Source organism: Bubalus kerabau, chromosome 16 (genome assembly GCF_029407905.1).
Source record: "Bubalus kerabau isolate K-KA32 ecotype Philippines breed swamp buffalo chromosome 16, PCC_UOA_SB_1v2, whole genome shotgun sequence".
NCBI classification, from domain to species: domain Eukaryota; kingdom Metazoa; phylum Chordata; class Mammalia; order Artiodactyla; family Bovidae; genus Bubalus; species Bubalus kerabau.
In genome coordinates this window covers 76,202,735-76,230,704 of record NC_073639.1, presented here as the reverse complement: position 1 = coordinate 76,230,704, position 27,970 = coordinate 76,202,735, and the positions used below count along the sequence as shown (strand labels likewise).

The 27,970-nt window shown below is 51.8% G+C and overlaps 1 protein-coding gene across 2 annotated transcripts in view; it reads right to left on the bottom strand.

Annotated features, from left to right (window-relative positions):
• Window positions 1-27,970, bottom strand: part of MAPK1 (mitogen-activated protein kinase 1) — a 56,403-nt gene that overhangs the window by 10,725 nt on the left and 17,708 nt on the right. For both annotated transcript variants that reach the window (XM_055549757.1, XM_055549758.1), the window contains exons 2-4: window positions 10,831-11,013; window positions 9,129-9,318; window positions 3,717-3,833 (exon numbers count right to left, since the gene is read on the bottom strand). In XM_055549757.1, coding sequence (XP_055405732.1) covers window positions 3,717-3,833; window positions 9,129-9,318; window positions 10,831-11,013 — 490 coding nt within the window. The remainder of the gene's footprint in view (window positions 1-3,716; window positions 3,834-9,128; window positions 9,319-10,830; window positions 11,014-27,970) is intronic.

The following is a 27,970-nucleotide window of genomic DNA, read 5'->3' as shown; positions in this document are numbered from 1 at the left end:
TGAACAGCCTGACTACCCTCGGACACCTGTGCACCTCGGGTTTGAAACTCGGAGGTCACTCAGAAGGGGCATTGCTCCATTTCCAGAATATCTCTCTTCATTCTGAAAATCATTAAAAACAAAACAATAACCACCCATGATTTCTGGGTTCATGAGGGCGTGCTGGCTCCATCCTACTCAACTAAATTCCTATCTCTCATCTTCTTTTTCTATTCATTTTTCAGGTATAGTTTTTCTTTTAAAGGATTCGGTGAAAAGACATGGAAGAATTACCATACAACAGTGACAAAAAGATGTTACTGTATAAGAAGAGTTCTGTGGAGAATGCGTTAGTGATAAGTAAAAGAAGAAATGTGGAGACCAGCTACAGGGGAAAAAATTCAGTCAAATATTAAAGGCTACAGAAATATAGCAAAGTATTTTTTGAAAATCAAAGATTCAATGATCACATCTATACCTCTGATAAAGTGGGCTGAGTTTCACACTACTTCTTTCCAATCGGCACTGGGGGTTTGGGGGTGTCTCCCTAGGATGTCCCAGTAGCTGTTAACATGCCGCCTGCCGACACTGCTGCTGTATTAACAGCAGCCAGAACCAACCGTCCATCCTGGAGGAGAGCGGCCCTGGGAGTTCTCGGGAAGGAACGATGCGGAAGCTCAAGCTCCAGGACTTTGGCCACCTCATGCGAAGAGTTGACTCATTGGAAAAGACTCTGATGCTGGGAGGGATTGGGGGCAGGAGGAGAAGGGGACGCCAGAGGATGAGATGGCTGGATGGCATCACGGACTCGATGGATGTGAGTCTGAGTGAACTCTGGGAGTTGGTGATGGACGGGGAGGCCTGGCGTGCTGCGATTCATGGGGTCGCAAAGAGTCGGACACGACTGAGCGACTGATCTGAACTGAACTGATAACCATGATTAGGTGGAGACCAACTGTCCTCAGGCAGCACTTGAACCGCTGCTAAGGACACGCAGACTGAAACAGTCAGTGGCAGTTCATTCTCAAGGGACTCACACAGAAACTCGCACACGGACAGAGAATGAGAAAGCAGAGGGCAAAGGGCAAAGAGCTGGCGAGGGGGCGCCGGGGGGGGGGTGCTACGCTGGGGGCAGCACCCCTGCGCCCCATGGGCTGCCCCCACACAACCGCGGCGTCTGTGTCCTCCTCGTCACTCACTCTCTCACACGCGCGGGATGCTCTTCCGGGACGCCACACGTGAAATGAGACAAAAGCGAACCCTGCTCTCCTGATGCTGGGCGTTACAGGACCTCACACGGGTGTGGGTCTCAACAAGAGCCACCAGGCCGTGGTTTCACGTCCACAGGGCAGTCCCCCGTCCCCCACCAGGTTCCTAGCTTCAGGCCAAGACTCTTCTTCACTAACTCAAACCTAAACCGCAGAGTTGAGACTGAAGGCAGCGCCAGGTGAGAAGCCAGCATGCCCAAATCAAGCCAAATGCTGGAGAGACCGGCAAAAATGAGACCACCACTCTCCTCACTAAAATGCTTTTCTTGTGGAAGACAGCAGTTAAAAAACGAGAAATGCCTAATTCACGTTAACTTTTCATTTGAAAATCAACGCGTTAAAATTTCTCAGTTTTCACTTTCATATAGTAAATATCGATAGATAAAACCCACATAAACAAGCCCGCTTTAGGGTCCTGGATAAGCGGCTAGACGCTGCGGGGTGTGGAGCACAGGGTGTCTGTGCCCCTCGCCTCTCCCATCCCTGCCCTGCTCCGCGAGTTACAAATGCTGTCAAGTGCCACGTTACACATGCACAGAGCGCTCCAGCCAGCACTGGGACAGTGAGTGCTTAAAAAAAAAAAAAAAGAGGAAGATAACGGACAGCAAACAAACAAAAGCCCAGAGCCACCGAGTCCAGTAATGTTTCAGAACAAAGACGGGGTCAGAGGAGGAGAAAGAGAAAAACGGGCGGTCGCTCCTTCACGGACGGGTGCCAGCTCGTTATGTCATTTAGAGAAGCGGGCTCTGCAACCCCAGCAGGAGCGCTGACAGACACAGCGGTGCTCACGGGCACCGCGGGGAGAGGCTTCCGGGAAGACGAGCCCCAGACACGGCCTCTGAGACCCTGCGGGGCCTGTGCAGCCAAGACTGACTCGGGCCCCTCAGGAGGAGCCCGCCCTGAGAAGCAGGGAGAGCTCAGGCAGGCGTGAGGCCACCTCTGCGCTCCCCAAGCGATCCGGGCCGTGGAGGAGCGGGGGGCGACCCCACATGGGCACAGCACAGGAGCCGCAACACGCCGCTGTGGGGACACAACGGGGCCAGCGCCGGACGAGGCCGCCGTCACGGGCGCACGGAGGGCATGCCGCCTGCCCAGGAGTGTTCGCCAGCTCCTCAAGTCAGTCCGGTAGGCGTCACAGAGCTCGACGCAGGGGAAGTGAGGAGAGCGGGGAGACAGGCAGGTAGGAGACGTCAGCGCTGGTGAGGCTAGGGGTACACAGGTGTTCCGCGACCCAGTCCTCCTGCAGGTGCGCTGAAAAGAAACGCTGGACATGCTGACAGGGGCCTCTCGGGCTAGAGGAGCCGTGAGTCAGAGGACGCAAACCACGCGTGAGCGCGGAGGCCACCACCCAGGGGTCCCCCGGAGACGGCGGGAGGGCCCGCCGCACACGAGGGCGCCCCGGCACGGAGCGACTCTCACGTGGCCATCCACCGCAGGAGCCTGCCCTGTGGCGCTGTCTGCTGTTGGGAATTATGAGAGAATCAGCACAGCGTTTTCTTCTGCGAAACATCTGTTACGCCAAATTCTCCTTTACGATGGAATCTATCCTAATGGATTTCTACTTCTACAGCTGACTCAACGCATGTATGACACCAAGAGTAGCTACCTGCCGTAAACAGACTCCATTTCCTCACAGAAGCAGCCCTACGCGTGGGCCTGGTCCTTCACGTGTCAGGGCCGGAGAGAGAGAGCCCAGCCCGCGGGCCGTGCACTTCATTCGCTGCCATAGAGCCTCTCAGGACGACGTCTGGTTCCGACACCTGGACGTGGGTCCAGCATCTACTCTCATGGCCTTCCTCACACTGTTACGGTGGACGGGACCGAGTTCTGGACTCTCGACCTTGCAACACAAGGCTCAGGATGACTGAGAGATGTCGGGCGCGCTGACCGCAAGCCAGACGCTGCCTGCGCGCGGCGGGCCAAGGCTCACGAGGCCCCACGGCCGCCCTCGCGCCGGCCACTCGACTCTGCCCTGCTCCACAGACTCTCTGGTCGTTTCCTGTGAGCAAAGGCCCTGCCGGCAGTGCGCTTTCGACCTGGATGCAGGACCACCGTGTCATTTTAAAAGAGTTACAGCGGCTCTTATTTTTTCTACACCAATGTTTTCTTCCAATTTTATTGCAATTTTGCTGAAAAGGCTTCTTCATTATCAGGTAGGTCTGACTTTTACAGGAGAGCCCTGGTCCGCATTCACAGACCACAGTCCGCGCACAGAGCCCAGTTGACAGGAGGAAGCTGCCCGGGTGGAGGAGGGCTGCCCGGGGGCGGGACGCAGGCGGCCCATGACGGGAGCACGCCCCGCGGCTCTGTAAGCCAGCGCTCGCCCAGCCCGGACGTCAGTGCTGAAGGGAGACAAGACGGTATCTTGGGGCTGGCCAGACAGGCCCAGCCTCAGCCCCGGCTGAGTGCAACTCACGGCCTAAGTCCTCTGGTCTCCTGGATTTCTTCCGATGCAAACCTGGTCCTTACCTTGGAATTCAACATGATTTCTGGAGCCCGGTACCAGCGAGTGGCCACGTACTCTGTCAGGAACCCTGTGTGGTCGTGGTCCGGATCTGCAACACGGGCCAAGCCAAAGTCACAGATCTAGGGGAGAACAAGACAGGACAGCTTCTGAGAGAGTCAGGTTGCCAGCAGCAGAGCCGCACAGACGCTGGCAGGACGCCAGCCGTGACGCGACAGCAAGCGCCACTGCTCTCGGGCGGCAGAGCCCCGAGGCAACGACACACGCCCACTCTTACCTGCTCCTCAGGACAAAGGGATGGCAGCCACCTCGTGTCAGAAAGGAACAGGCTGCAGAGTTTTGCCCAGAACACATTTTCAGCGGTTTGCAGCCTCTACTTATCTGCTTACCCACAGCAATCCTGCTTAGACCACTTGATAAACAGTTCTGCACGGAGAGTAAGGTCACTCAAACCAGCCCCCAGCGAGCGCTGGAACGGTCACTGCTGGGACCAACCTCTCCAGCATGGCCTCTCTCCACACACGTGACCGCCTCCTCTGTTCTGCCCACCTCCTTCCCCTCCTGTAGTCAAACCCACTCCCAAAGCTGTACACGACGTTCCACACACTGAAGACGGATCCTTACCAAAAAAAAAAATCCAGCTTCTAATTTCTCCTGACTCATGCAAGCTGGCCTTGACCATGCAACAGTTGGGGCTACTCCAGATTACAATGTGTAAGGAGAGTAACTGGAACATATTTGGTCCCAAACAACTGCAGGACCTTTTAATTCCTAGCTCCTGGGGAACTAATCCAAAAGATAGGGAGAGAAAGAGAGACAGACAGACAGAGATGCTATGCTAACACAGACCGGAATCTAGCAGAAGGCAGCCTGGAAGACAGAGATCACTTTGGAGGCTGACTGCTCTAATTTGGTTGAAAAGTGACAAGGGTCTGAGCTCAGTCCATAAAAATAGAGATACGGAGGCAGGGACACGGCTCAGGGATATTCAGAAGACTTAATGGACACCAGCCTCTGCAGAGACCCCACAGCTGAAGGTCTCGACAACTTAAAAAGACTCTGCAGGCTCCGCCCACCTCCTCAGGGCTCGTGGCTGTGGAGGCTGGCACCCGCCGCGGCACCTCTGACCCCAAGCCCTGCCGCTTCCTCGATGCAGCCCTCAGAAGTTCTGCATCCATGCCGCCCAGTTCCCGTCCTCTGAGCCCGCCAGTGCGTCTTCAGGAGGAGCAAACACCACGCCTGCTCCGTGGCTCTTCCAGGGCCGTGCTCTGGGCACTCCGGACAGGGCCACACAGTCGCTGTGGCGTCTTGAGGCTCCCTTGGCCTCCAGCACCAGCCTCACCTCCACAGCCAGACGGCTTGCTGAGGCCATCACACCCTGAACAGCCGCGGGCTGACGGACTGTCTGAATCTCTGCAACGCGCCCGCGCCGGGCACCACTCCTTGGGCACCCTCGGCTCATGCGGCGTGGCCGGGTCCAGACACGAGTCACAGGTCTCTGTGGTCAGGAGAACCCCAGGTGAAAAGCCTGCATCCAGACCCCCAGATCAGTGGGCTCAGTCCTGGGGCTGACGTCTCCACCCTCGTCTGGGAGCAGAAACAGAAGCAGGAGCCGCACTCGGGGAGGCAGACAGGACCTCACACCTCTACAGAGACAGGTCCACGTGGTGTGAGCAACCTAAAGACAGCTGTGGAGAGGGCTCCTCTGAAGAAAGCCACGCCAACGTAACCCTGACCCCCTCCGCGGGTCACAAGCTCTGGCGCTGAGCTCGTATCAAGAGGGCAGGATTGATCTTCCCTCCTCTGGAAGCCGGGCAAGCCTTTCCAGCTGCCTGAACCAAGAGAACACTGGAAGTGACGCCGTGTGACTTCCGAGGTGAGACCATAAAAGGCACTGTGGCTTCCACCTGGGGAACTGGGGGCCTCTGGCCGTGTCGTGGGGACACCAGGTCACGTGGGCGACACGTGGCCATGCCGTGGCACCAACCACCAGGCCTGTGGGCGATGATCTGAGCCTCCAGGGCCACGTCTCTCAGCTGCGGTCCAGAGGCTGAGCGGAGAGCAGTCACCGCGCCCCCTGCTCCCTTGACCAAAGTCCTGACCTCAGAAACTTCGCATTCAAACATGACTACTGCTGTTTCAGGCCATGACATCTTGCAGGGCTTGAGAGAGGCTCCAGCCTGGGTGGAGGCAGGAGGTAAACAGGCGTCCACGTGGGGAGGCAGCAAGAGCCCCCAAGGGGACTGGAGTCTTGAGTCAAGGGCCCAGGAACGCACTGTACCAACCAGCTACATCGCTGGGAGCTGCAAAACGGTGACTTCTCTAACTTTATTATCCCTTGTGCGTTTATGCTAAGTCACCTCAGTCGTGTCCGACTCTGTGCGACCCCAAAGACGGCAGCCCACCAGGCTCCCCCGTCCCTGGGATTCTCCAGGCAAGAACACTAGAGTGGGTTGCCATTTCCTTCTCCAACGCATGAAAGTGAAAAGTGAAAGTGAAGTCGCTCAGTTGTGTCCGACTCCTGGAGACCCCATGGACTGCAGCCCATCAGGCTCCTCCATCCATGGGATTTTCCAGGCAAGAGTACGTTTTGCGTACTCTTGTGCGTTTATCAGCTGGCATTTACTTTAAGGGAGCACCGTACTTCATCAACCGGGGCTTCGTGCCTACCCTGAAGCCTGGACCCCACTGGGAAGACAGGGGAAACGTTTCCTCTGTCCCTGTGAGTTACAGTTCTCAGAAGAGTGAGCTGGCTTAAGGAGGACCATGTTTTTTTTACTGGTATCCTGCACTCGTAGTAAATGAAAATTACTGGCTGCAATTTAACAAATCAAGAGGTACATGTAGGGAAACCCTGTTCATGGTCATCCACGGGAAGCTCATGTCACGCTCTTAAAGTTCTTTTAACACTGCAACACTGAAAGCTAATACAGCATTAACCAAAAAACTGCCAAGGCTACAAAAAAAATTTACTACAGTTCTATATAGAGGAAGGTAGACAACCAGGGTATGGTACAAGAAATAGAAGACGACTTAGTCACACGCCCTACCACTCCCACATGGCCACCTTTGGGGCTGAGTAAATTCAGATTCTCCTAGAACAAAAGCCCCAAAGACATTCCATTTTGTATCTTTTGAACCCTCCTTTCTAGGCCCACCCAGAAGCATACATGCTGCGACCCACGCAGCCTGGGGCTCTCCCTGGGGCTGTGGATGGAGGCCCAGTGAGCAAACATAGGGACAAACACCGCTGGAGACCACACACCCCTGCAAGTTTCCCCAAAAATACGTTGCAAGCACAACCTCCAAACAGGGCCCACAACTCTTGCTTTCCTGTGGCCCTGAGAGATAAACGAGGCCTGCGGGAGAGGGCTCCAGGAGGGCCTGAGAAATAAACAGGAGGCCTGCGGGAGAGGGCTCCAGGAGGGCCGGGAGAGGCCAGTGTGTACGGGGTCTCAAGGCTGGGTACCAAGCACGAAGCATGTTTATGGAAGCCAAAAAAGGAAGCTGACTGCTGTTGGCCTTGACTGTACCAGAGTCAAAAGCTAAAGGTCTAAGACACTTAAAAGAGCTGACATCCTGAGGGCTCAAGAGTAAAAAATACTAACACAGAAGTCAATGGAAAAAGGAAGAAGTGACCTAATTACCTGCTTGAAAATTCAAAAAAGAACCTAAATAACGACATCAGTAAGGCCGCCGGTTACAGACTTTCTAGGCCGGGGGCTGTGGGCCGGCATCAGGACCGCCCCGAGGTCTGAGGAGGGGGCGGGCGTCCCATGAGCTCAGAGCCCGGCCCCTCCCCGGGTCCCTGCCCTGCCTGTGGGACCGGCTCCCACGGCAAGCCCGAGGCTGGGCGCCACGCGCCACGCTCCTGTCTGGAGCGAGACTCTCTGGGTACGTATGCCCCCGTGGATGGTGCGTACCCCACACGGACGTTTCTCACCGTGGGTCAGCTGAACTGCTCCAAGTTTCTAAAACATCCTATTGTGTTTCTGAGCGTGTGTTAAATTGGGTTTTGAAAACAATGCCTGGACTGTGCAGACTGCTGATAACACAGAATCAGTGTGGCACACGTCCCAGTGAGCAGGGAACGAGATGGCCCCAGGCAGAGACAAGCCCACCAGCAGTGACGAGACAGCAAAGCAGTATGCTTCTGTGTTTCCTCTTCTTAAAGATGAACATTTTCAAGCAAAAGTCAACTTCTCCCAGAAATATTACATACCTAAAATATTAAGAATAGCTCTCCAAAACCAAACAAAAGCAATCTGCCATAGAAAAGCAGTAGGAGACATCACAATAATCACTATAATATTTCAAGAAAACCACCAAGAGCTGACCAGGTCTGGCTGTTCCTAAGAGCACCCTCACCCTTCAGGCCACCCTGACTCATGTGCCCAGACCCATGGACAGCGATCTGGTGGCTACACCCCACGTGGGGAGGGCATGAGTCTAACTCAGAAGGATATAAGAGGTGACAGAGTCCATCCCAGCCGTGTCTGATGCAGGAAGCTGCCGCCACCACGTCTCACAGGCTGTCTGCTACACAGCTGTAAACACGGGAGCCGGTGGACCAGCTAACCATCTGAAGACAGGGCCACTGACAGTTCCAGAAGACCCTCCAGCAGAGCAGGCCTCGGCGCTGGTGCCCTGGCCCCCCACTCCTTCGTCTGCTTTCTGCTCCTTCTGTCTGCAGTCCCCTGCGCCCGGCACGGCCACTCACCTACTGCAGGGCTGGCATGCTGTGAGGGACAGCACGATGCCACCTCCTTCCTGACACGTCATGGCCCCGGCCCGAGCCGGCGGCCTCCTCCTCTGGGTCTGGAAGTGCTCCTTTCAGAGCCTCCGTCACCACAGACGGTGCCACAAGCACACACTCTACCTCTGATGTGCAAGCGCCATGCCACTCCTGCCAGGACCACCCGTCTTGACGAGCACAGCTCGGCAGTAGGCCTGGAAACCGGGAAGAGTGAGGCCTCTAGAGCAGCTCCTTCTTAACACCGTTCTGGGTCTCCTGAATTTCTACACGCATTTCAGGATCAGCCTGTCTGTTTCTGCAAAAGCAGGCACCTGCGGCTTTGACAGGGACTGCATGAAGCCTGTGGGTCACACTGGGGAACACCGAGTCTTCCGACCCATGAACACGAGGGTCCTCTCACGCGTCCAGGCCCTCTCAGACTCACACGCGTTTCCACTGGACTCTGCACTCCCTTCACCATGTCTGAGCGTCTGCAGACCTCACTCCTTGTTTACTTCTGCCACGTATTAAAAGACTAGCACTCTTTACTTGCATTTCTTTTTGCCATAAAAATGCTTCTGAGTATTTCTGGTGTTAATACGAATAGCAATAAATACAATCATGCCCCAGTAAAACGAGTTTCTCAACTCCTACACCCTAAGTGAGAGCAAATGCGGCTGACCTTGAGATCGCAGGTGGTGTTGAGCAGCAGGTTGGAAGGTTTGAGGTCACGGTGCAGCACGTTGGCTGAATGAATATACTTTAACCCTCTGAGGATCTGGTAAAGAAAATAGCAGATATGGTCGTTGCTGAGGTGTTGCGTCTTCAAGAGCTTGTAGAGATCTGTTTCCATGAGGTCCTGTACTATATACCTGTTTGTAAACGTTAAGGTACCAAAAGAGCTGGTTACACTCAGCAAAGCACTGAAGACAAAAGGAATGCCAACAACCAGGAGGGGCACGAGAAGCTGATGGAAGGCTGGCGCCCCTCAGCGGAGCGGGCCTGAAGCTGTGGCCTCCTCCTCAGCTCCTGTGAGACGGCAGGTCACACACCCGCCTGGCGCGCACGCTGACGCCCCAGCGGAGACCTGGCTCACGCAGGACATGGGCATGAGTCCTGCTCCCTGAGTGGCCTACCACCAACAGGAGCCTCTGGCATCTCTGAGGAGCAGACTGCATCGGGCACTCTCTCCTCTGGCCCAGCATCAACTCCTAATTTCATTAGTCTTTGATCTGCCTTCCTGTCCCCCTCCTTTCCCCACAAAAACCAACCACAAAACTTTTGGAAACACGGGCTGAGAACCCATTCGCTACTAAATTCAGCCCTCAGTCTACCTGTCTGGCTCTGCAGTTCAGGCTGAGACTCAATGAATCAGACAGGCGAAGCGGGCTATGAAGGGGCCCGCGGGCTGCGCCCTCCGGCTGTCCGGACTACCCGCCTCCCTCAGCGTCTAGAATCTCAGGTGCAGCTGACTTCGTTCCCAAGGAAAATAAACCATAGAAGCTGCCCACGTCTAACCTCACCACAGCGTGCTTTCATTAGTGTTCGGGGTTTTTTAAAACTCATGTCTCTGCACATATTATTCACCTCCTACAGATTCACACTAGCGGGGACACAGTTTGGGATGTGAAGGAAACACGACTGGAAAACGTGTCATCTGAGAGCAGGACAGCAGGCAGCAGGGGAGGTGCTGCACTGAGAGATCAGCAGAGGTCAGAGCAGGGCTGGCGACAGCGGAGGCCCCGGAGACCCGCCTCCCAGGGGCGTGGTGCCCGACGGCAAGGGCGGGGCGGGGCGGGGCGAGGGGCACCTAGGCAGGGGCAGGGCGGGCCGCGCTTCCAGTCCTGGGGCCTAGTCCAGAGTTCTAAACCGGCCACCTTAACCACGCAGTCACCACACTGCCTCGGAGCTCAGCTGGCCCTGAAGATCAGAAGGGCTAGCCGCTCAGTTTTAAAGATGACATAACTGGACCCAGATGTAAAATGCTGCTCAGATCAGGACAGTCTGGACCTGAGCAGTGCCGTGCAGGGCCCCCTCTTCCACAGTCCATGGCTCTTTCCTTTTCACCATCATAACCAACCATACCTTAAGTGGGAAAAACATGACTGGAAAAGGTGTTGATCAGAATTTTCCACAACTGCACTTACTGAAAGGAAATCTTTACTGAAACTGACAGAGAAAAACTGGATTTGCCAAAGATACTGAGAATAGCTGCCGACAACTGGAAAGTTGGAGAAAAACCGTCAATGATGCAAGTGACCCAGTGACGGGCGAGCAGAGCACAGCGTCCCCGTCCACAAGCGGCGCTCCTCCCTCCCCACAAGCAGGGCGCGCCCAGGTGCGGGACTCCAGCAGGTGGCGGAGCAGCTGCCTGGAAAGGATACACATCTTTCATCTGCTCGATGGTGGGTGCTCGAATAATGTCATTGATTCCGATGATGTTCTCATGTCTGAAGCGCAGTAAGATCTTTATCTCTCTCAGCGTTCTCTGGCAGTACGTCTGGTGCTCAAAAGGGCTGATTTTCTTGATGGCGACTCGGACTTTGTTGACATTGTCATAAGCAGAGCTAAAAAAAGAAAGGGGGGTGAGGGGAGACAGCATTAACAACAGGCCCCAGGACACTCTGGCAGCAAGCGTGAGGCGGTGGAGCAGGAAAGCGCCGTCACCCCGGGCAGAGGCCTGCTCCGTGCGCAGGAAGGCAGTGTGCTGCCCACAGAGAGGCCCTCTCGGGGGCAAGCGCGCGCGAGGCCTCGGGACGAGCAGAGGGCCCGGCCTGCCAACCGTGCGGGCGCCAATGTCCACGACCCAGGAGCACGGGTGTGTGGCACAGGCACGCCTGACCCCGCCGTTCCTAACAGCAACTGCATCTGGGGAGAGCCACCATGTCTGCCTCCGAAACAGCTTCCCACAGTTGCACCAGACTCCATGACTCAGCAGAAACGCTCCAATGACCCTCACCCATGTCTTCATCCCAAGCAAAATGGACCCAAGAGGGCAACACGGACACACTGCAGAGCACAGGGGACTGCGGTCACGCTCTTGCAGTAGCGTGTACTGGAGTATAATCTGAACAAACACCGAGTCACCCTCCTGTACACCCCAAACTGCAACTGTACTTCAGTGGGGGGCGGGGGCAGGAGGGTGCGGTGACTGGGAGCCACAACAATGTCTTACTTGCAAAATGACACAGTTTCCTTCTCCCCACGCCCAGGAAACCTGGTCAAGACGCTTGGCTGTGCTGAGCTTAGTCGTGTCTGACTCTCTGCGACCCCATGGACTGTAGCCCGCCAGGGTCCGCTGTCCATGGGACTTTCCAGGGAGGAAGACTGGAGTGGGTCGCCATGCCCTCCTCCAGGGGATCTTCCTGACCCAGGGGTCAAACCCAGATCTCCCATGTCACAGACAGATTCCATACCGTTTGGGTCAACTTATAACAAAACCTAAAAAGTATTGTTCAAAAAATACTCTCACACACACACACAAAGAGGCAAAAAGAGAAAAAGAAAAACACCTCTCACAGTCTTAACATGGGGCCCAGTTCTTGCCAAGGTGTCCTGAAGGTCTGGCTCGACAGAACCCCACGCAGCAGCAGTAATGAACACGCCACCAAGCCCCTCGCGGCACGCGTTTCACACTGTTTTGATTGAAGAACCATGTGAGACTTTTCAAAATATATTTCAGAAATTATTAAGTGGGAAAAAAATTACAGGAGAAATCCTAGAAAACTGCATGCAGGCATATCCTTTAAAGAAGAAAGCACAATTATTTTGGAATTCCTCACCAATACAAAAATATTTGAGAAATAAAGAGTACTTCTTAGAAAGAGGTGCAAAAATACCTTTAACCTCATGCCCACTTGAGAGAACAATCTCTAAAATTGGAACTAGGTAACGGAGAAGGCAATGGCACCCCACTCCAGTATTCTTGCCTGGAAAATCTCATGGACAGAGGAGCCTGGTGGGCTGCAGTCCAAGGGGTAACGCGACTGAGCGACTTCACTTTCACTTTTCACTTTCATGCATTGGAGAAGGAAATGGCAACCCACTCCAGTGTTCTTGCCTGGAGAATCCCAGGGACGGGGGAGCCTGGTGGGCTGCCGTCTATGGGGTCGCACAGAGTCCGCCACAACTGAAGCGACTTAGCAGCAGCAGCATACTACTTAAAACAGACACCCCCCCTCCTCCGCCCCCAAATAAAGGAGGACGCTTTTCTCCAGCATTCGTTACACTAACGGGACAAGCAGAGATCACAGCTATTCCTGTGCCCCGAGGAGCTCAAGCCCCTGCGAGCACCCAGTCATCTTACAGGAACTCGTCCTCAAGCCTCAGATGAATTCTCTCCTGAGATCCAAAGCGGTGGGGAGGGGGAGGTCACGGCCAGAAGTGAGCACACTCAATTCTTAAAACGGTAGATTCCTACTGCTAAGTCGCTTCAGTTGTGTCCGACTCTGTGCGACCCCATAGATGGCAGCCCACCATGCTCCCCTGTCCCCGGGATTCTCCAGGCAAGAACACTGGAGTGGGTTGCCATTGCCTCCTCCAATGCATCAAAGTGAAAAGTGAAAGTGAAGTCGCTCAGTCACGCCCCACTCTTAGCGACCCCATGGACTGCAGCCCACCAGGCTCCCCCGTCCATGGGATTTTCCAGGCAAGAGTACTGGAGAAGGTTGCCACTGCCTTCTCCGAAAAAGGAAACTACTGGTAATATAATGCAGATGAAGCACAAAATAATTATGTTGAGTGAAGCCAGACCAAAAGAAAAATGCCCCCCTCACATAAAATACAACCTCGTCTGAGGACAGAATGCGGGGCTGCTGGAGGAGGAGGGATGACACAATGGACATGGAAGCCAGGTAACTCTCAGAGGTCATCAATATTCATTATCAAAATGTCCTGATAGCTTAAAGAGTGTATAGTATGTCAAAAATTAAAGTGTACACTTTTAAACTATACACTGACATACTGAGTACCAATGACTTCTTAAAGAAACTAATTTAAAAAAAGTGCCAGGGGTCCTCGAATGCATGATCAGTTCCAGGGCCAGGGTACAATTCCAGAACTGTATCTGGCAGTAAATGCAGAAGCAGAAGCCCGCAGGACTCTGAAGGAGGTTATTTAACAGGCGGGAGGAACGGGAAGCAGCGTGAGCCGCGGACGCACGAGTCACGCCGCAGCAGCCTCACCTCCTGCTGTGACAGGGGCACCACAACGGGGGCCCAGAGCGCGGCGGGGCCCAGCCACACTTGCCAAGCGCTCCCCACTCCCGAGACTCCGTGTCAGAACCAGGGGCAGAACCAAACGGTGGTCCTCCTCTTGAGACGGTGGCAGTTCAGGGACGGAAGGAGACAGGGACAGACAGCACGCACGGCCTCCACCACAGTGCGGCACTCCTTAAACCCGAGAGGGAGCTGAGCAGATTAGGTCCAAAATGAGAGTATTAAAGAGAGAGCTAAAAATGAGGCCTGAAGAAACCATATTCTGAAGGATGAGCAGGCATTCAAAGGGGAGCAAGGGCCCAGAGAAGGCAAGAGACACCACATGGAGGGGAAACAAGCAGGCTGCCTGCGGGAAGGCCGGCCCTCACCCCCTCCCCGGCCCCTCTGCCGGCGGTGCGCACAAGGTCCAGGGAACACGCCACCAGGAGCCCCCAGAACCCCCCAGGGTCCCCTGAAGCAGCGAGCGGACGCCCTCTGGGGCGTTCACAAGGGCGGGCCGCAGCAGCAGCTCAGGGCAGGGGGTGGGCGCACAGCACTGGCTGGGAGAGAAGAGGGCTCTGCTGGGGGCCCGTTCTCAGGGACTGCTAACACCCAACTCGGAAAAGGCCACGAGTCTACAATTTGAATCTGATCTTCTAGGTCTTCCTGAGAGTCTATCTGTCTCAGGAAGAAGGGAGAGTACATTTCATGTTTCTTGCGTGCTAAGTCGTGTCCGACTCTTTGCGACCCTGTGGACCAAAGCCCGCCAGGCTTCTCCAGGCAAGAATACTGGAATGGGCTGCCATGCTCCATTTGTTTTCTTGACCCAGGCCTTGCTTGGAAAGAAAACAAGAAAATGGGTGGGGGAGACAGTGGTCTTGTACTTTCTGGCGTAAAGGTCTGAGGAGGCCTGCAGGGGATTCGGATGGAGGAAAGAGAGGCTCTGCTCACAGCAGCAGTGAGGAGGTGGAGGCTGGGAGTAAGATACGGGAGCGTTTAACAAGCCACTGAGGGGAGCACTACTGAAGAGAAGCGAGGTCTGAGGACAGCGCTCAAGAGCAGACAGAGGAGCAGGAACTGGCCAGACCATGAGGAAGCACCTGTAATCACCAGGAGAGAGTGCCATTTCAGAAGCCAGGAGTCCCAAACAGAAGTGCGTGAGAAAGACAAGAACTGGAAGCCATCTGCCGAATCTGCCATCAGTGGATGGGTGGGCCCTGGGTGGTGGCTGGTGAACGGGAGTGGGGACGGCGTGCAAACACGCAGGTGACTATCTTTAAAGAAGGCGAGGAGGAGAAGAGTGGCCGGCAAATCCAAGGCAACAACCAGAAGGCTCAAGCTGTCAGGAAGCAGTGGAGGGGTCAGAGGCTGGGAGACCAGGCAGGGTGGAGAGGAGGCTCCCCGAACTAGGCAGGGGTGAGGAGGCAGCGTGCATTCAGGCAAAGCTGCAGGGCCCTCCCTGCAGGGACCTGGGGCTACAGAGCGGGGTACGTGTGTGACTTCCACCGCAGGAAGTCACAGGGATTTTAAGGGAGGCAACATTGGTGTCTGCTGTGAAGCTCCCTCAGGAGGCGGACTGATGAAAGAACAGAATGTGTGGGCAGTGCAGCGGGCAGGAGCCCTCTCTGCCAACCTGGACCGCGATGAGGCCACCGCTCTGCAGAAAGCAGTGCCTATGCCACCAACCTCACGTCTCCTAGCTTGGTGGAGAGAGTCAGCCGCACCTGACTCTGAGGCCCTGTGGCTGTGGCCTGCCAGGCTCCTCTGTCCACGGGATTCTCCAGGGAGAACCTGGGTGGCCACTGCCTCCTCCAGGGGATCTTCCCGACCCAGGGATCTAACCGGGGGCTCCTCCACTCAGGTGGGCCTGTACTCTGAGTCCCTGGGAAGCCCTAGCTTGGTTCTGGTTCAAGTGCTCTCCACTTAAGCAGACCCAGCTCCTCCAGGGCAGAAGCACACACCCTGCATTGCTCATGCCGTCTTCCGGGGAGCCATAACCAAATTCTCGGGGAGAAACCAGCAGGGGAGGAGCAGAGACAGAGCTCCCCAACGCGAGAACCTGGAGCATATGTCCACATCCTCTCCCGCCCCCTCACCTGCGGGTGGGCAGGCTGCACCTAGTGACTTGCTCCAAAGCACAGATGGTGGCACGGGAGGGGCAGTCGCTCTGCAGCGGGGCAGCCTGGCAGATCCCACCCGCACCGAGCAGTCAGTTACCACCACCACTGACACCCCGTGGATGCCTCTGGTAGGATGAGAAAGGCGGCTCATCTTTGTGGTGCTCTTTCCCAAGCCTGTCACCCCAGTCTAACAGTGAGAAGAACGTCCGCAAACCCAACGTGAGGGCTAGTCCACAAAATGACTTGAAGAGTTCTCCCAAGTCATGGGAAAAAAAAAAACAAAAACGAAAATAGTCACAGAGACACGAGGCAGACACACAACCAAATGCATGTCGTATCCTGGACTGCATCTTGGAACAGAACAAGGAAATCAGTGGAAGAGTAAACTCCAAATAAAACCCAGAATTCCATCATACCAACGTTGGCTTTGATAAGCATATTACAGTCATATACGATGTTGACATGAGGGGAGACAGAAACTGGGTGGGGCTTTCGGGAGTCCCCAGCACCATCTGCGACTTTTCTGTAAATCTAAAATTATTCCAACATAAAAGTTTGTCTGAAGAAGGTCTTCTGCTTAATAATACTTCCAAAATTGATGAAATAATTTGCATATGGAAAATATGGACTTAATTTAATAAGTAGAAGGAAACAGTCATTTCACAGTTAGCTACTTTAACCTCCCATAAAAGAGAATGCCCAATGGAACAAAAATATTCCTAAAAAGGTAACTGAAAATTTTACTTAATTGAACTTTAAGTTATATTCTACTTCAATCACTGGACAAACATTTACTAAATACCCCAAGTAGCCTAATTATTCATGCAGGTTGAAATAACAGAACATCATCCCTCCTGCCTTCCTCCCTTTGAGCATCCTTAAGAACAGGGATGACATTTGAAGATATTTACTGCAAAACTGCCTAAAAGACCAAAACGTATAGGCCAACATAAGGTTTGATACATTGTGGAATATTGATAGGCCCCTGGGCAGGCATTAAACTAAGTGTGAAGACTGTACTAACTAAAAGAGAGATTCAACATAAAACCGCAGACTGCAGCTGAAAAATACTTATCTAGAAAAGCCAATCTGCAAAACAAGATGGGCTGATGGAGCCATAAGTGACTTAAGACGTAATTTAAATTGTGTTTTGTCTTACTATCTCTGTTCCACTGGGAGGAAAAGCACAACCAGTGTGGTGAAGGTTATGTGAGATAAGGCAGCTTGAAGGGAGAGACCTGAGCTTAGTGAAATGAGTTTCTAACGTTCTACACACCGTCACAGGGTTCGCTTCTAGCCGCGATGAAAGAACAGAGGCTCATCTACTCTCTTAATTAAAAGGGAAAAAAGACAGGGTTTATGGAACGACGGTCTTCAGACACCCAACAGCAGGCAGCACAGGGCAGCGAGGCGAGTGCTGTGACGGCCCCTCTTTACAGCCTGGAGCGTCCAGCCCACAAGGCAGAGAAGCGCAGCTTCCTCAAGATGAAACAGAATTCGAGATCTGGAGCGCCCACGTCGGCCAGAATTTGTGAAGCAGCGCACAGGAGAGGAGCACGTCGGAAGGCTGAGGAGGCCCCTGAGCGTCCGGCTCGGGACCGATCAGAGCTCACGCACGCTCCAATTCCAAGGCCAGGGAAGGAGCCACCAGAGAGGAGCAAATGGACTAAGCCGTGTGGAACGAGTGGGAACAGCTCCTGTCCGACCGCAGCACAGCAAGCCCAGTCCTCACAGAGGCGGTGACTCAGTCCAGGGGCTAAATGAGCCTTTGACTGAGGGCTATTCTGGACCTGCCGTTAAAGACACTGAGAAGAGAGCTCTGGAAGGAACAAACTGTTCAAGGAACTTAACTGCATCCCAGGGAAAAAACTCCCAAATATTCAAAGGAATACCAAAAAAAAAAAAAAAAAAATCTAGCACTCAATGTAAAATCCACAATGTCACGCACCCAGTCAACATTACTAAAGACCAAACCACGGGACTTCCCTGGTGGTTAGGAATCCACCTTCCAAGGCAGGGCACGTGTGTGCGATCCCTGGTCCGGGAACTAAGATCCCACATGCCGGGGGCAACTGAGTCCATCCACTTCAACAAAGGCCCAGCACAGCCTACAACTGCCCCCAAACCCAAACCAACGAAAAAAGAAACCAGGAAATATATTCAGTATCTTGTAATAACCTATAATAGAAAAGAATTTGAAAATACATATATTGAATATACTGAATCACTTCACTGTACATCTGAAATATTACAAATCAATAAAAACAACAAAAAAGCAAGAAAATACCATAATGAAGAGAAAAGCAAAAAAAAAAAAAAAAAAAAAAGACCCAGAAAATAGAGATGATAGAATTAGTAGACAAGAATACTCCATACACTCATGAAGGAGGGCATGATATTAAGGAGAAAAGTGGAAGGTATAAGAAATACTCAAAATGAACTTGTAGAGACGCAAAAAACACAATGCTTGAAGTCAGCAACAGAGCACATCCTGAAGACAAAGCTGGTGGCCTGGAGGCCAGGAGCGGGCACCAGCCAGAACGCCACGCGACGGGGGAGGTCTGGGCGCGGGGGAGCGCAACTTCAGGGAGCTGTGGGACAAGGCCAAGGAGCTTAACATATACTTAACTGGAACCTAACAACTTCACAGGTACAAAATCCGAGGGAAAGTAAGTATTTCTAGAAATGCGTTAAATGCCAAGGAAAGACACATACAGAGGCTCTTGCTACACTGGTTTCCAACTTAGCAGCAGGCACCACTTAGCCGCGACTGTCCTACTCAGGGGCAAAACGTCTTCTGATGCCCACGCACTAGCTGAGAGATGCTGCAGTAAGATGCTTCTGGTATCAAGCGCTGAGATTATAGAATTATTTCTGGATTCCCACTTGGACATATAAGGATAATCTGATATATTCTGGATTCTGAGTCATTTCAGATCTCCTGTGTTTGCCAGCTAGGACTGACAGCAGCAGTCTTGCTTGGGGAAAAAGTATGTGAAGGAAAAAACAGCCTGCTTCAAATTGCTCCATGAAAACTGTACCCTCATTCTTCAAACATAAGAACAAAATAAACATAATGCTTTAAAAAAGCATTATTTCAAAATTTCAGTATTTCTCTCTTGTGGAGGCGAAGAAGGCAACCCCCTCCAGTACTCTTGCCTGGAAAATCCCATGGACGGAGGAGCCTGGTGGGCTGCAGTCCATGGGGTCGCTGACGGTTGGACACGACTGCGAGACTTCACTTTCACTTTTCACTTTCACGCATTGGAGAAGGAAATGGCAACCCAGTCCAGTGTTCTTGCCTGGAGAATCCCGGGGACAGGGGAGCCTGGTGGGCTGCCGTCTGTGGGGTTGTACAGAGTCGGACACGACTGAAGCGCCTCAGCAGCAGCAGCTCTTGGGGTGGAGTTCCTCTCACTGCTAGTGTTCCTTTGATCACGTCTCATGACACGGATCTCCCTGAGCTTTCCTGCCTTTTCCAGGTACATCTGGGTCTGTCTGGGGCCCTGAGGCAGAGCGCTCAGCACAGTCACTGCTCTCCTGGAAGTACCCACACCAGCTCCACTTTCAACGTGGACACTGCCTTCTCACACGCACTCTAGGGCTGCAGCCGTGAGGAGCTGCCCACAGGGCTGGCTTGCCAGCTCTCCACACTCCAGAGCCTCCTCCTCTCAAGGTCATACCTACTACAGGGCAAAAGGGGCTCAGCGAACGCTCTTCCACGTTGAGGCAGTGGCCTTTAAAATAGACACCTGAGGACAGGCTGGAGTAGCCAGGGGAGGGGTAGCTGACAAGGCAAGTCTTGTACTGAGCAGGGATGGGGTAGACCAGTGAGTCAGCAGATCCCAAAGATCGCCACAGGGGGCTGGACCACACCACACCAGGAACTCCACCATTTCAGATGGGCAGAAGGTAAGGACAGATTCTCAGTGTGACAACACACACATAGAGAAATGCCTGACGAGTCACACTGCTGCTGCTGCTGCTGAGTCGCTTCAGCCGTGTCCGACTCTGTGCGACCCCACAGACGGCAGCTCACCAGGCTCCCCCGTCCCTGGGACTCTCCAGGCAAGAACACTGGAGTGGGTTGCCGTTGCCTTCTCCAATGCATGAAAGTGAAAAGTGAAAGTGAAGTCGCTCAGTCGTGTCCGACCCTCAGCGACCCCATGGACTGCAGCCCACCAGGCTCCTCTGTCCATGAGATTTTCCAGGCAAGAATACTGGAGTGGGGTGCCATTGCCTTCTCCGGATGAGGCATAAGGGAAATGCAAATTAAAACCACAGAGCATACCCATTAGAATGGCTAAAATGAAAATCATGACCATACCAAGTGTTGATGAGGATGTGGAAAAAAGCCAGGACTCTCACACCCTGCAGGTGGAACTACAAAATCGTACAACTGCTATGATAAGGCTCGGTGGTTTCTGAAAAAATTAAATGCACATTTAGCATACAACGCAGAAGTTCCATTCCTTGTTATTTACTCAAGAGAAATGAAGTCAGATGTCTATGACAACCGCCAGGATACAGACACAACCTGAGTGTCCACTGGTGGATGAGTGGGTAAGGAAGAGGTAGTCTGTAGCACGCAGCGGAGCCCCAGTCGGCCACAAGGGAAAAAGGAACCGTGTTCTCTGCCACAGAACAGATGGGCCGAGAGGGCGCTCTGCGAAGTGAGGCAGGCCAGACAGAGAAAGACAAAGCTCTCAAGATGCCTCTTACACGTGGAGTCTCAAACACAAACATGAAACAATCCAGGCTCACAGATACGGAAAACAGCCCGCGGCTGGCGGAGGGCAGCTGGGAGGAACCAGGTGACGGCGGCCCCGAGGCGCAAACGTACAGGGTGACATAAAGCAGCCCGGGTGTGACACGCAGCACAGGGACAACGGCCAGCAGCACCGCCTGACCCCGCTCAGCGCCAGACGCGCACCCGCCCTGCTGGCCACGCTGCGACACGACACACCCAGGTCAGACCACTGTGTGCACACAAGGCACAAAGCACTGTGAGCAGAATATACTTCAACTAAAAAAGGAAGAAAGCATATGCCTGCGGAGACGTGTATACAGCTGCCTGTAGGAGCTTTATTCATAACACTCACAAACTCGGAGGAACCCAGCGAGTCCTCAACAAGGAAAGGTTAAACGGTGTGTTACCCGGGCAACGGAAGAGTGCTGAGCAGCAAAAAGGCAAAGACAAGGACGGACCGGAGAATCCACGCCCGCGGCTCGAGGTAGGCGGAGGCTGGCACAGGGCGACAGACAGCTGGGCCGTGGCTGCCCGAGCGCGACGCTGACGGCACAGGCAGGGGCCTTTCACGGGGCACAACCTTCTCTACGTCCTCTGCGGGCGGGGGTTACACAAGTGCGTGTCCCTGCCAAGGCTCACTCAACTACGCACAAAGGAAAGGTGCATTTTACTGTATATAAGTTATTCCCCCAAAGGTGATTTTTAAAAATTGAGCTATGCTACAAAATGGTGGGGCTAATTTTCTTTCATGGTTCATACTGAAGACAATTTCAAGACAAATGTTCAAGACAGGCTCTGAGCAACGGCAGCATCCTTAGAATAAACACCCAGGCTTCCACCGTCATTTCCAAGGCTCTGACAGAAATACAACATTTCTGGGACATTCAGGTTCTCCCCCCTTCCTTCCTGGCCCCCTGCCATTACAGTTACTTCATAGCAGAGGTTCAGTAATATTTGTGGATAATAAAGTTTGTCTAATAAGGGAGGTAACTCATCATGCATTAGGCTCACATACTGTACACGTTGTTACGCAACTAAAATGCTACCTATCAGCAGCTGTGAATGGGCTATTTTTAGAGAAAGCTATTAAGCTGTTCTCTAAGCTACCCATTTTGGTGAACTTTAATTATCTGAACACAAAACTACAGTACTTTGTTTCACAGATAAAAATTAACTTGTCTTCAGATGCTAAGTTAGACTGATCCAAATTAATGTTCCAAAAATAAGTAGGTAGATAATACAAATGGCTGCTTTGAAAGAAAACGCATTACTTTAGCCTGATTATCTCACAATTTACTAACCAAGAATGCCAGTGCAAAGGTTTCTCTGGAGGGTGCGAACCATTAAGTAAAAGCTAAAGTCATTTTAGGTGTAAAACCACCATAATTTTACATATGACTCAGTGCTCCATAAACTACAGATACGGCAGCTTAAAATCTGATGTCATGAACACGTGTGCAATCTCTTTAGGAAAGGTGCTCTAGACAGCCCAGAGCTTGAACAAACTTGGTTTTCTACATACACACTTTTAAATCTCTCCAGCAATAGTCAGATGAGTCCCAAGTCTGCCTTTTCCCTTACTAGCCCAGACGTCACCGAACTACTCAACACCTCTGAACTCAAAAATGAAGAAGAAAGTCTCCCTGAAGAAGGCAATGGCACCCACTGCAGTGCTCTCGCCCAGAAAACCCCACGGACGGACCAGCCTGCAAGTCCATCAGATCGCAAAAAGAAAAGAAGAAAGTCTAAGGGCTACAAAGATTGCAAAAGCAGCAGATGAAAAGCCCTAAATTGGTCGACCCCTCCCCAAAGTGGAACGGGGAAGCCTGGCGTGCTGCAGTCCATGGGGTCACAAAGAGTCAGACACGACTGAGCGACTGAACTGAACTGATGCTCTATACATCTGCCCTGATGGTGCTGACCAAGTTACAAAAAGAAGATTTCATTAATCTGTGTTTAGGCTTCTTCCAAATGTAACTATAAAATTTCTTTTAAAATATTTTATTTGTATACAAGACAATGGAAAAAACCCCACACCCAGTTACGTGGCTGAATGAATGAATGCATACATACATAGGCACACACAGATACAACCACAGAGAGATGCAGAGCTGTAGTGACTTACACTTAGAAAGGTTCCACAACGTTTGGTGAACTCAGCCAAGTACACAAATTACTGAAGAAAAAAGTATGAAGAACATTTCTCTCCACAGGAATAGCTAACCTAAGAAACCCCACCAGGATTCAGCACGATCATCGTCCTAAAAACCCACGGCCATAAGCTGTTACATGAAGCACGCTCACACTTCAGTACTGCAGTCAATACTCTCTGTACCAGATCCGCTGCACACTCGAACCAAAGCAGTGCTCTGGAGCAATGCCCTTTGGAGCTCACCGATGCTCTGAACTTGTCATGAGGCCTTGAGGAAGCAGAGGGGCTGCTCACGTGTGGAGCATCCCCTACACGCCCTTCCCCCTCAGCGCTCCCCTCCCACCTTCACTGGGCAAGAATCCCAGGATGGTCCAGGTGGGCTGGCTCACAGGTGAGCTCTGAACAGCCAGGAGTGGTGAACCAAGGCCATCAGGTCTACCCCAGATCTCCGCACTCTGGGTAGCCACTCGGGCAGACTGAGCAGAACTGGGACTCAAACCAAGGGACCTCCAAAACCCATGTTCTCAGCCACGACACCACACGAGGGCCAGCAGCCCCCACTGGCCATGCCCTCTTGCTGGTGATGAACCAAAGTGTGGTTCTTAACTGGACCAGAGTCTCACAGGTCAACTGAAAAGAAGCTGAAGACAAAAATTTAAACCATCATACTGGCCACGAGACAGAAAGCATTCTGCTTCCCAAAGTAGCCTATGAGCTTTGAAGGTTTTGGCTATTTACATCATCTTCCTCAGGATGCGCCAAAATCCTCCAAAACAAGCGGCAAGTAAGTACCCTAGGTGAGGACAGCTGAGGCCAGAGACGTGAAGGCACACCAAACAGAGGAGGAGGGGCGTGGAGGAGAGAGGAGGGGTCCGCAGACTGACCCAGGCCCAGGCCAGACAGGCCCAGAAACCCATACAGCTGAGGCTCTTCAGTGGGGGCTCAGGGGAGAAGGAGCAGGACAGGGAGCTGACCTCCAGAGAGAGGACGCTTTACTCCCTGCTCGCCATCTAAAATGTGCCCCGGGGAGTCATCAGGGACAAACAGAGGCCTGGAGGACCATCCCCAGCACAGCAACTCCAGTTTAGATGAGAAACCCAAGTTTCTCATGAACTGAACAATGTCAGAAATATTAACACCCACCCAGACATGTGGAGAAGGACTAACACAGAAAAATGTTGAAGCTGGAAGCACAGCATTATTATCTGAACTGAAAAGAGCCGCCTGCACACTGAAGCAGGTGGTGAGATGTTATATAACAGACGCTAAACTAGGTAAAGAAGAAAACTGCAACATATAATTATAACTCTAAAATGCCAGTAAGGAACCCTCCAGTCAGAGCTGGAGAACTAATTTTACTTCTTTCCATTAAAAAAGTTTCTGCAGTTGAAGTTGTTGTTTTTTCTTTCCCCAACCCATTACAACAGAACAAGTAGACAAGGAAAGGAAGACCCTGAACAAAATCTGCAATCATTCACGTTTGTGTTACAAAATATAAGCAAATTAACTCTCATACACTCCTGGAGGGAAGGTAAGTTATAAACCCTCCTGAACAGGCTGGTACGACAATCCCTACCAAAATCATACATCTGCACCCAAAATGGAACACCAATAGTAACAAATGAACCTAACTGTATTTCAAATGAATAACTTAACTCAGACTTAACTCAGAATAAAAATAACTCAGACATGACTGAGCGACTTCTCTTTCAAGTTTAATTTTAAAATGACAATATTGGGTTATAACCCACAAAATAAGACAAATACCCATGAGTTTATACTGACACAAATAAATAGCTGAATGGGGAGAAGGAACGGCTCTTTCTCACAGAGGCAATCCTGTGTGGAGTGCCTAGAAGGAACAGGAGCAACAAAAAAACCATCATTAGGTAAATACCACAATAATTTTTCAGACAGGATCCAGGGATGGATCTTAATCTAGTGAGCAGAAATCTGAGAAGAAACAGGGTATCTATCTGCTTAGTCTCAAAGTACATCGTCTAAGATATTTATTAATTACAAAGGGGTAAATAGACGGACATTACCTTAACCAGGTGATTAAAGTTAACATCTCTAGGGATAAAATATTTCGACAACACAAACCCTCTGATACTGTGTAGTGAGAAAGGCACATTGTCATTTCTGTTAAAACTGCATAATCTCATTCCATCCATGAGAAAACAGGTAGACACACTGAGGGGCCGTCTACAAACACAGTCCAGTACTGGCCACAAGCGCCATCACCCTAGAAGTCAGGAGAAAACAAGAAACGTCACAGCCGGAAGAGACTGCGGAGACACCACAGCCTGGCAGGAAGGCAACACCAGCGGGAGCCAGGGAGGTGGGGATCAGGCCTGCGTCTAGTGCTGCACCAGCTGTAACTTCCTGCTTCTGGAGGCATTACTACAGACATACACAGTGTTAACACCGAGGGTTCCGGAGAACCCTCTGGATTCTCTCTGTACCTTTTCTCGAAAATTACCTCAAACCAAAAAGTTAAAAAAATAATATCCTCTTGTTAAAGCTGTATGCATATATAAATATTTGTGTCTGCATAGGTGTAACAGATTTTTTAGAAGAGCAGAGAATGAGAAGAACGTGAAAAGAGGGAGACAGACTAAGCCTAAAAGCCACGGTCACTGGTGTGATAAAAGGTGAGGGAATACGGAAGAATACATCAAATAAGGAGCATACTAAGACACTCAGAAGAGTTGCTGACATACACGTTCCATAAATTCATACACCAAAATGGTAAAAGAACGTACAAGGGAATGGTTAAAGCTATGATGCTGCTGTGATCCTGGCTGCTCCCGCCCAGCGCCTCTCCAGTGTGGCCACACGCTGGAACAACCCATGGAGCTTTAAAAGCCACCATGTCTCACAGTCAGAAATCAGCTGAACTGGTCTTAGGGTGCAGTCTGGGCAATGCTGGGGACTGTTTTTCCAAAAGCCCCAGGTGGTGCTAATGGATAACTGAGACTGAGCTTCACGGCTTCAGCCCTCTCCTCCTCTGTCCACCCTGGCCTGGACTGGGACCTCCCGGTTTCAGGTCTGCTGTGGACAAGGCCTCCCTGCAGAGTCAGATGGAAGGTGAGAGAACACTTCCCTTCAGGGTCCTCTGCTTTTCCTCCTCCACCTGGGGGAACACCTAGGAGATCATACTGATGAGGAAAACTGAACCACATTTAAATGAATAATACCAAAACCTGGAATTACTTTGGAGACAGAAAATCTGACACAGAAACAGGATGACTTCTTCTGGTCCCCAATATCTTCAATCGTTTAAAATGAAATTTGGGGGCTTCTTGTTTTCGGTTTAGGCTACAGCTTTTCTTTCAATTTTAAGTGGGTTGAAAGTTAAAAAAGAGAGGAAGAATGACGTCTTGTTCCCAACACTGTCTTATCCACCCTCACCCCATAGGCATTCCATTAGTCTCTTCTTCATCCTTCCGTTACTTCCTTATCAAACACATACTGACTTTATTTATATGTTTTGGAGTGGAATGATTTCCAAATCTAAGTAGGCATCAGAATCATCTGGGAGCCTTAAAAACTGTGGGTACGAGGCTTCCCTGGTGGCTCAGTGGTTAAGAGTCCGCCTACCAATGTAGGAGACACGGGTTCCATCCCTGACCCAGGCAGATCCCACATGCCATGGAGGAACAAAGCCTGCGGGCCACAACTGCTGAGCCTGTGCTCCGGGGCCTGGGCACCGCAACCACTCAAGCCCGAGGGCTCCGGAGCCTGTGCTCAGGACAAGAGAAGCGCTGAAATGGGGAGCCTGAGTCCCCAACCAGACATGAGCCCCCGCTCACTGCGCCTGGAGCAAAGCCTGGGCTGCAGTGAAGACGCAGCAGCTAAAATACAGAAACGAGTTTTTAAAAAAAGTGTGGGTACCACTTTCTGTTCATCCCTACCGACTTGCGTCGAGCAGAGTCTGAAACTCTTTTTACAAAGTTCCCTCAGGTGATTTCCTGTGACAGACACCTCTGAATGCCCCTCCACAGTGCTCATCCACAGAGATCTGCCCCTCCACCTTGCCTGGGTCCCCGGGGGTATGGCTCCTTCCTGGCCATGGCAGACCAGGTAACACCTAGCATAGGGAGAACCCATCCATCCACAGGCTGAGCTGGGACAGCTAACGTCTCTTCTCAGAGCAGCGGGGACTGCCACACAGAGACTTCAGGACACCCCAGGGCCAGGCTGGTTCAGAAATGTCCGTCTGGGGGGCAACGCACCCCCAGGCCTCATCCTGCAGCCTGCTGCCCCAGGCAGAGCGATGGAGCCACTGCCCTGACCCTTGACCCTTCCCGATTCCTGCCCTCAGGCCCTAGTCCAAACGCCCGTGCTTCAATCATCAGAGAGCACACACAAAGGGTCCCCAAGACTTCAGAGACCGACAAGAATTCCGTAGGACACTGGTCAGCACACCAAGAATTTCTCTGAAATTACTCCAATGTTTCATTGCTCAAGTTACTGTGGAAGTTTTCTTTCTGAAATCAGTTTCTTTTCTTTTCTCCCCATATTATCTCTTCACTTTCACCTTCAAGCAATAAATACATCTGCCATCAAACACCAAAACCCAGACAGAGAGAAACACAGCCAGAGACAGCGGCTGCCCCCAGATAACTCCCAACACTGATCCTCCACACATTCAGAGGAACAGCTGATCTCCAGGACAACTGTTGGAAGTCAGGCCTTTACTCCAGAAAATCTGCCCAAGGGACAGACTGGCATGGGTCTCTGAAGAAACGACCTTAAACCCACTCAAGTTTTATTTTGGGTTAAGTTACAAAGCCCTGGTCTTGGAAGTCCTGAATGTGCATTCAAGTTCCTGCGCCAGCACAATTCTGTGCTTGAACCATGGGCAATTCTAACCACGCTGAACCTCAGTATCTTCCCCATAAAATGGAAAGAATACTTCTCTCTCACATGCAGGGTCATTCAGAAGAATAAGTATCTGCAAAGTCACGTCATACATTCAATACAAATGCAAACAATACCACTGCCACCTATATAACAACAATTTTATCAGTTTCAGTCCAACAATCTCATTTTTTATTTTATTATCTTTAAAAAAAATATTACTTAATAATTACATCAATTCCCTGCTGCTCACTGTATACTCTATTATTTTAGTTTTCCTTATATTACCATTAGATATGAAAACTACGCTCATGTTTAAGAATACAACAACTATATACAATTTCAAAAGCACTAAGTCCTCCCATAGAGGCTAAGGGTCTCAGTCAAAGCCACCCAATGGGAGGGCTAGTATTCACACTTGGTTCTTCCTCTGAATTCTGT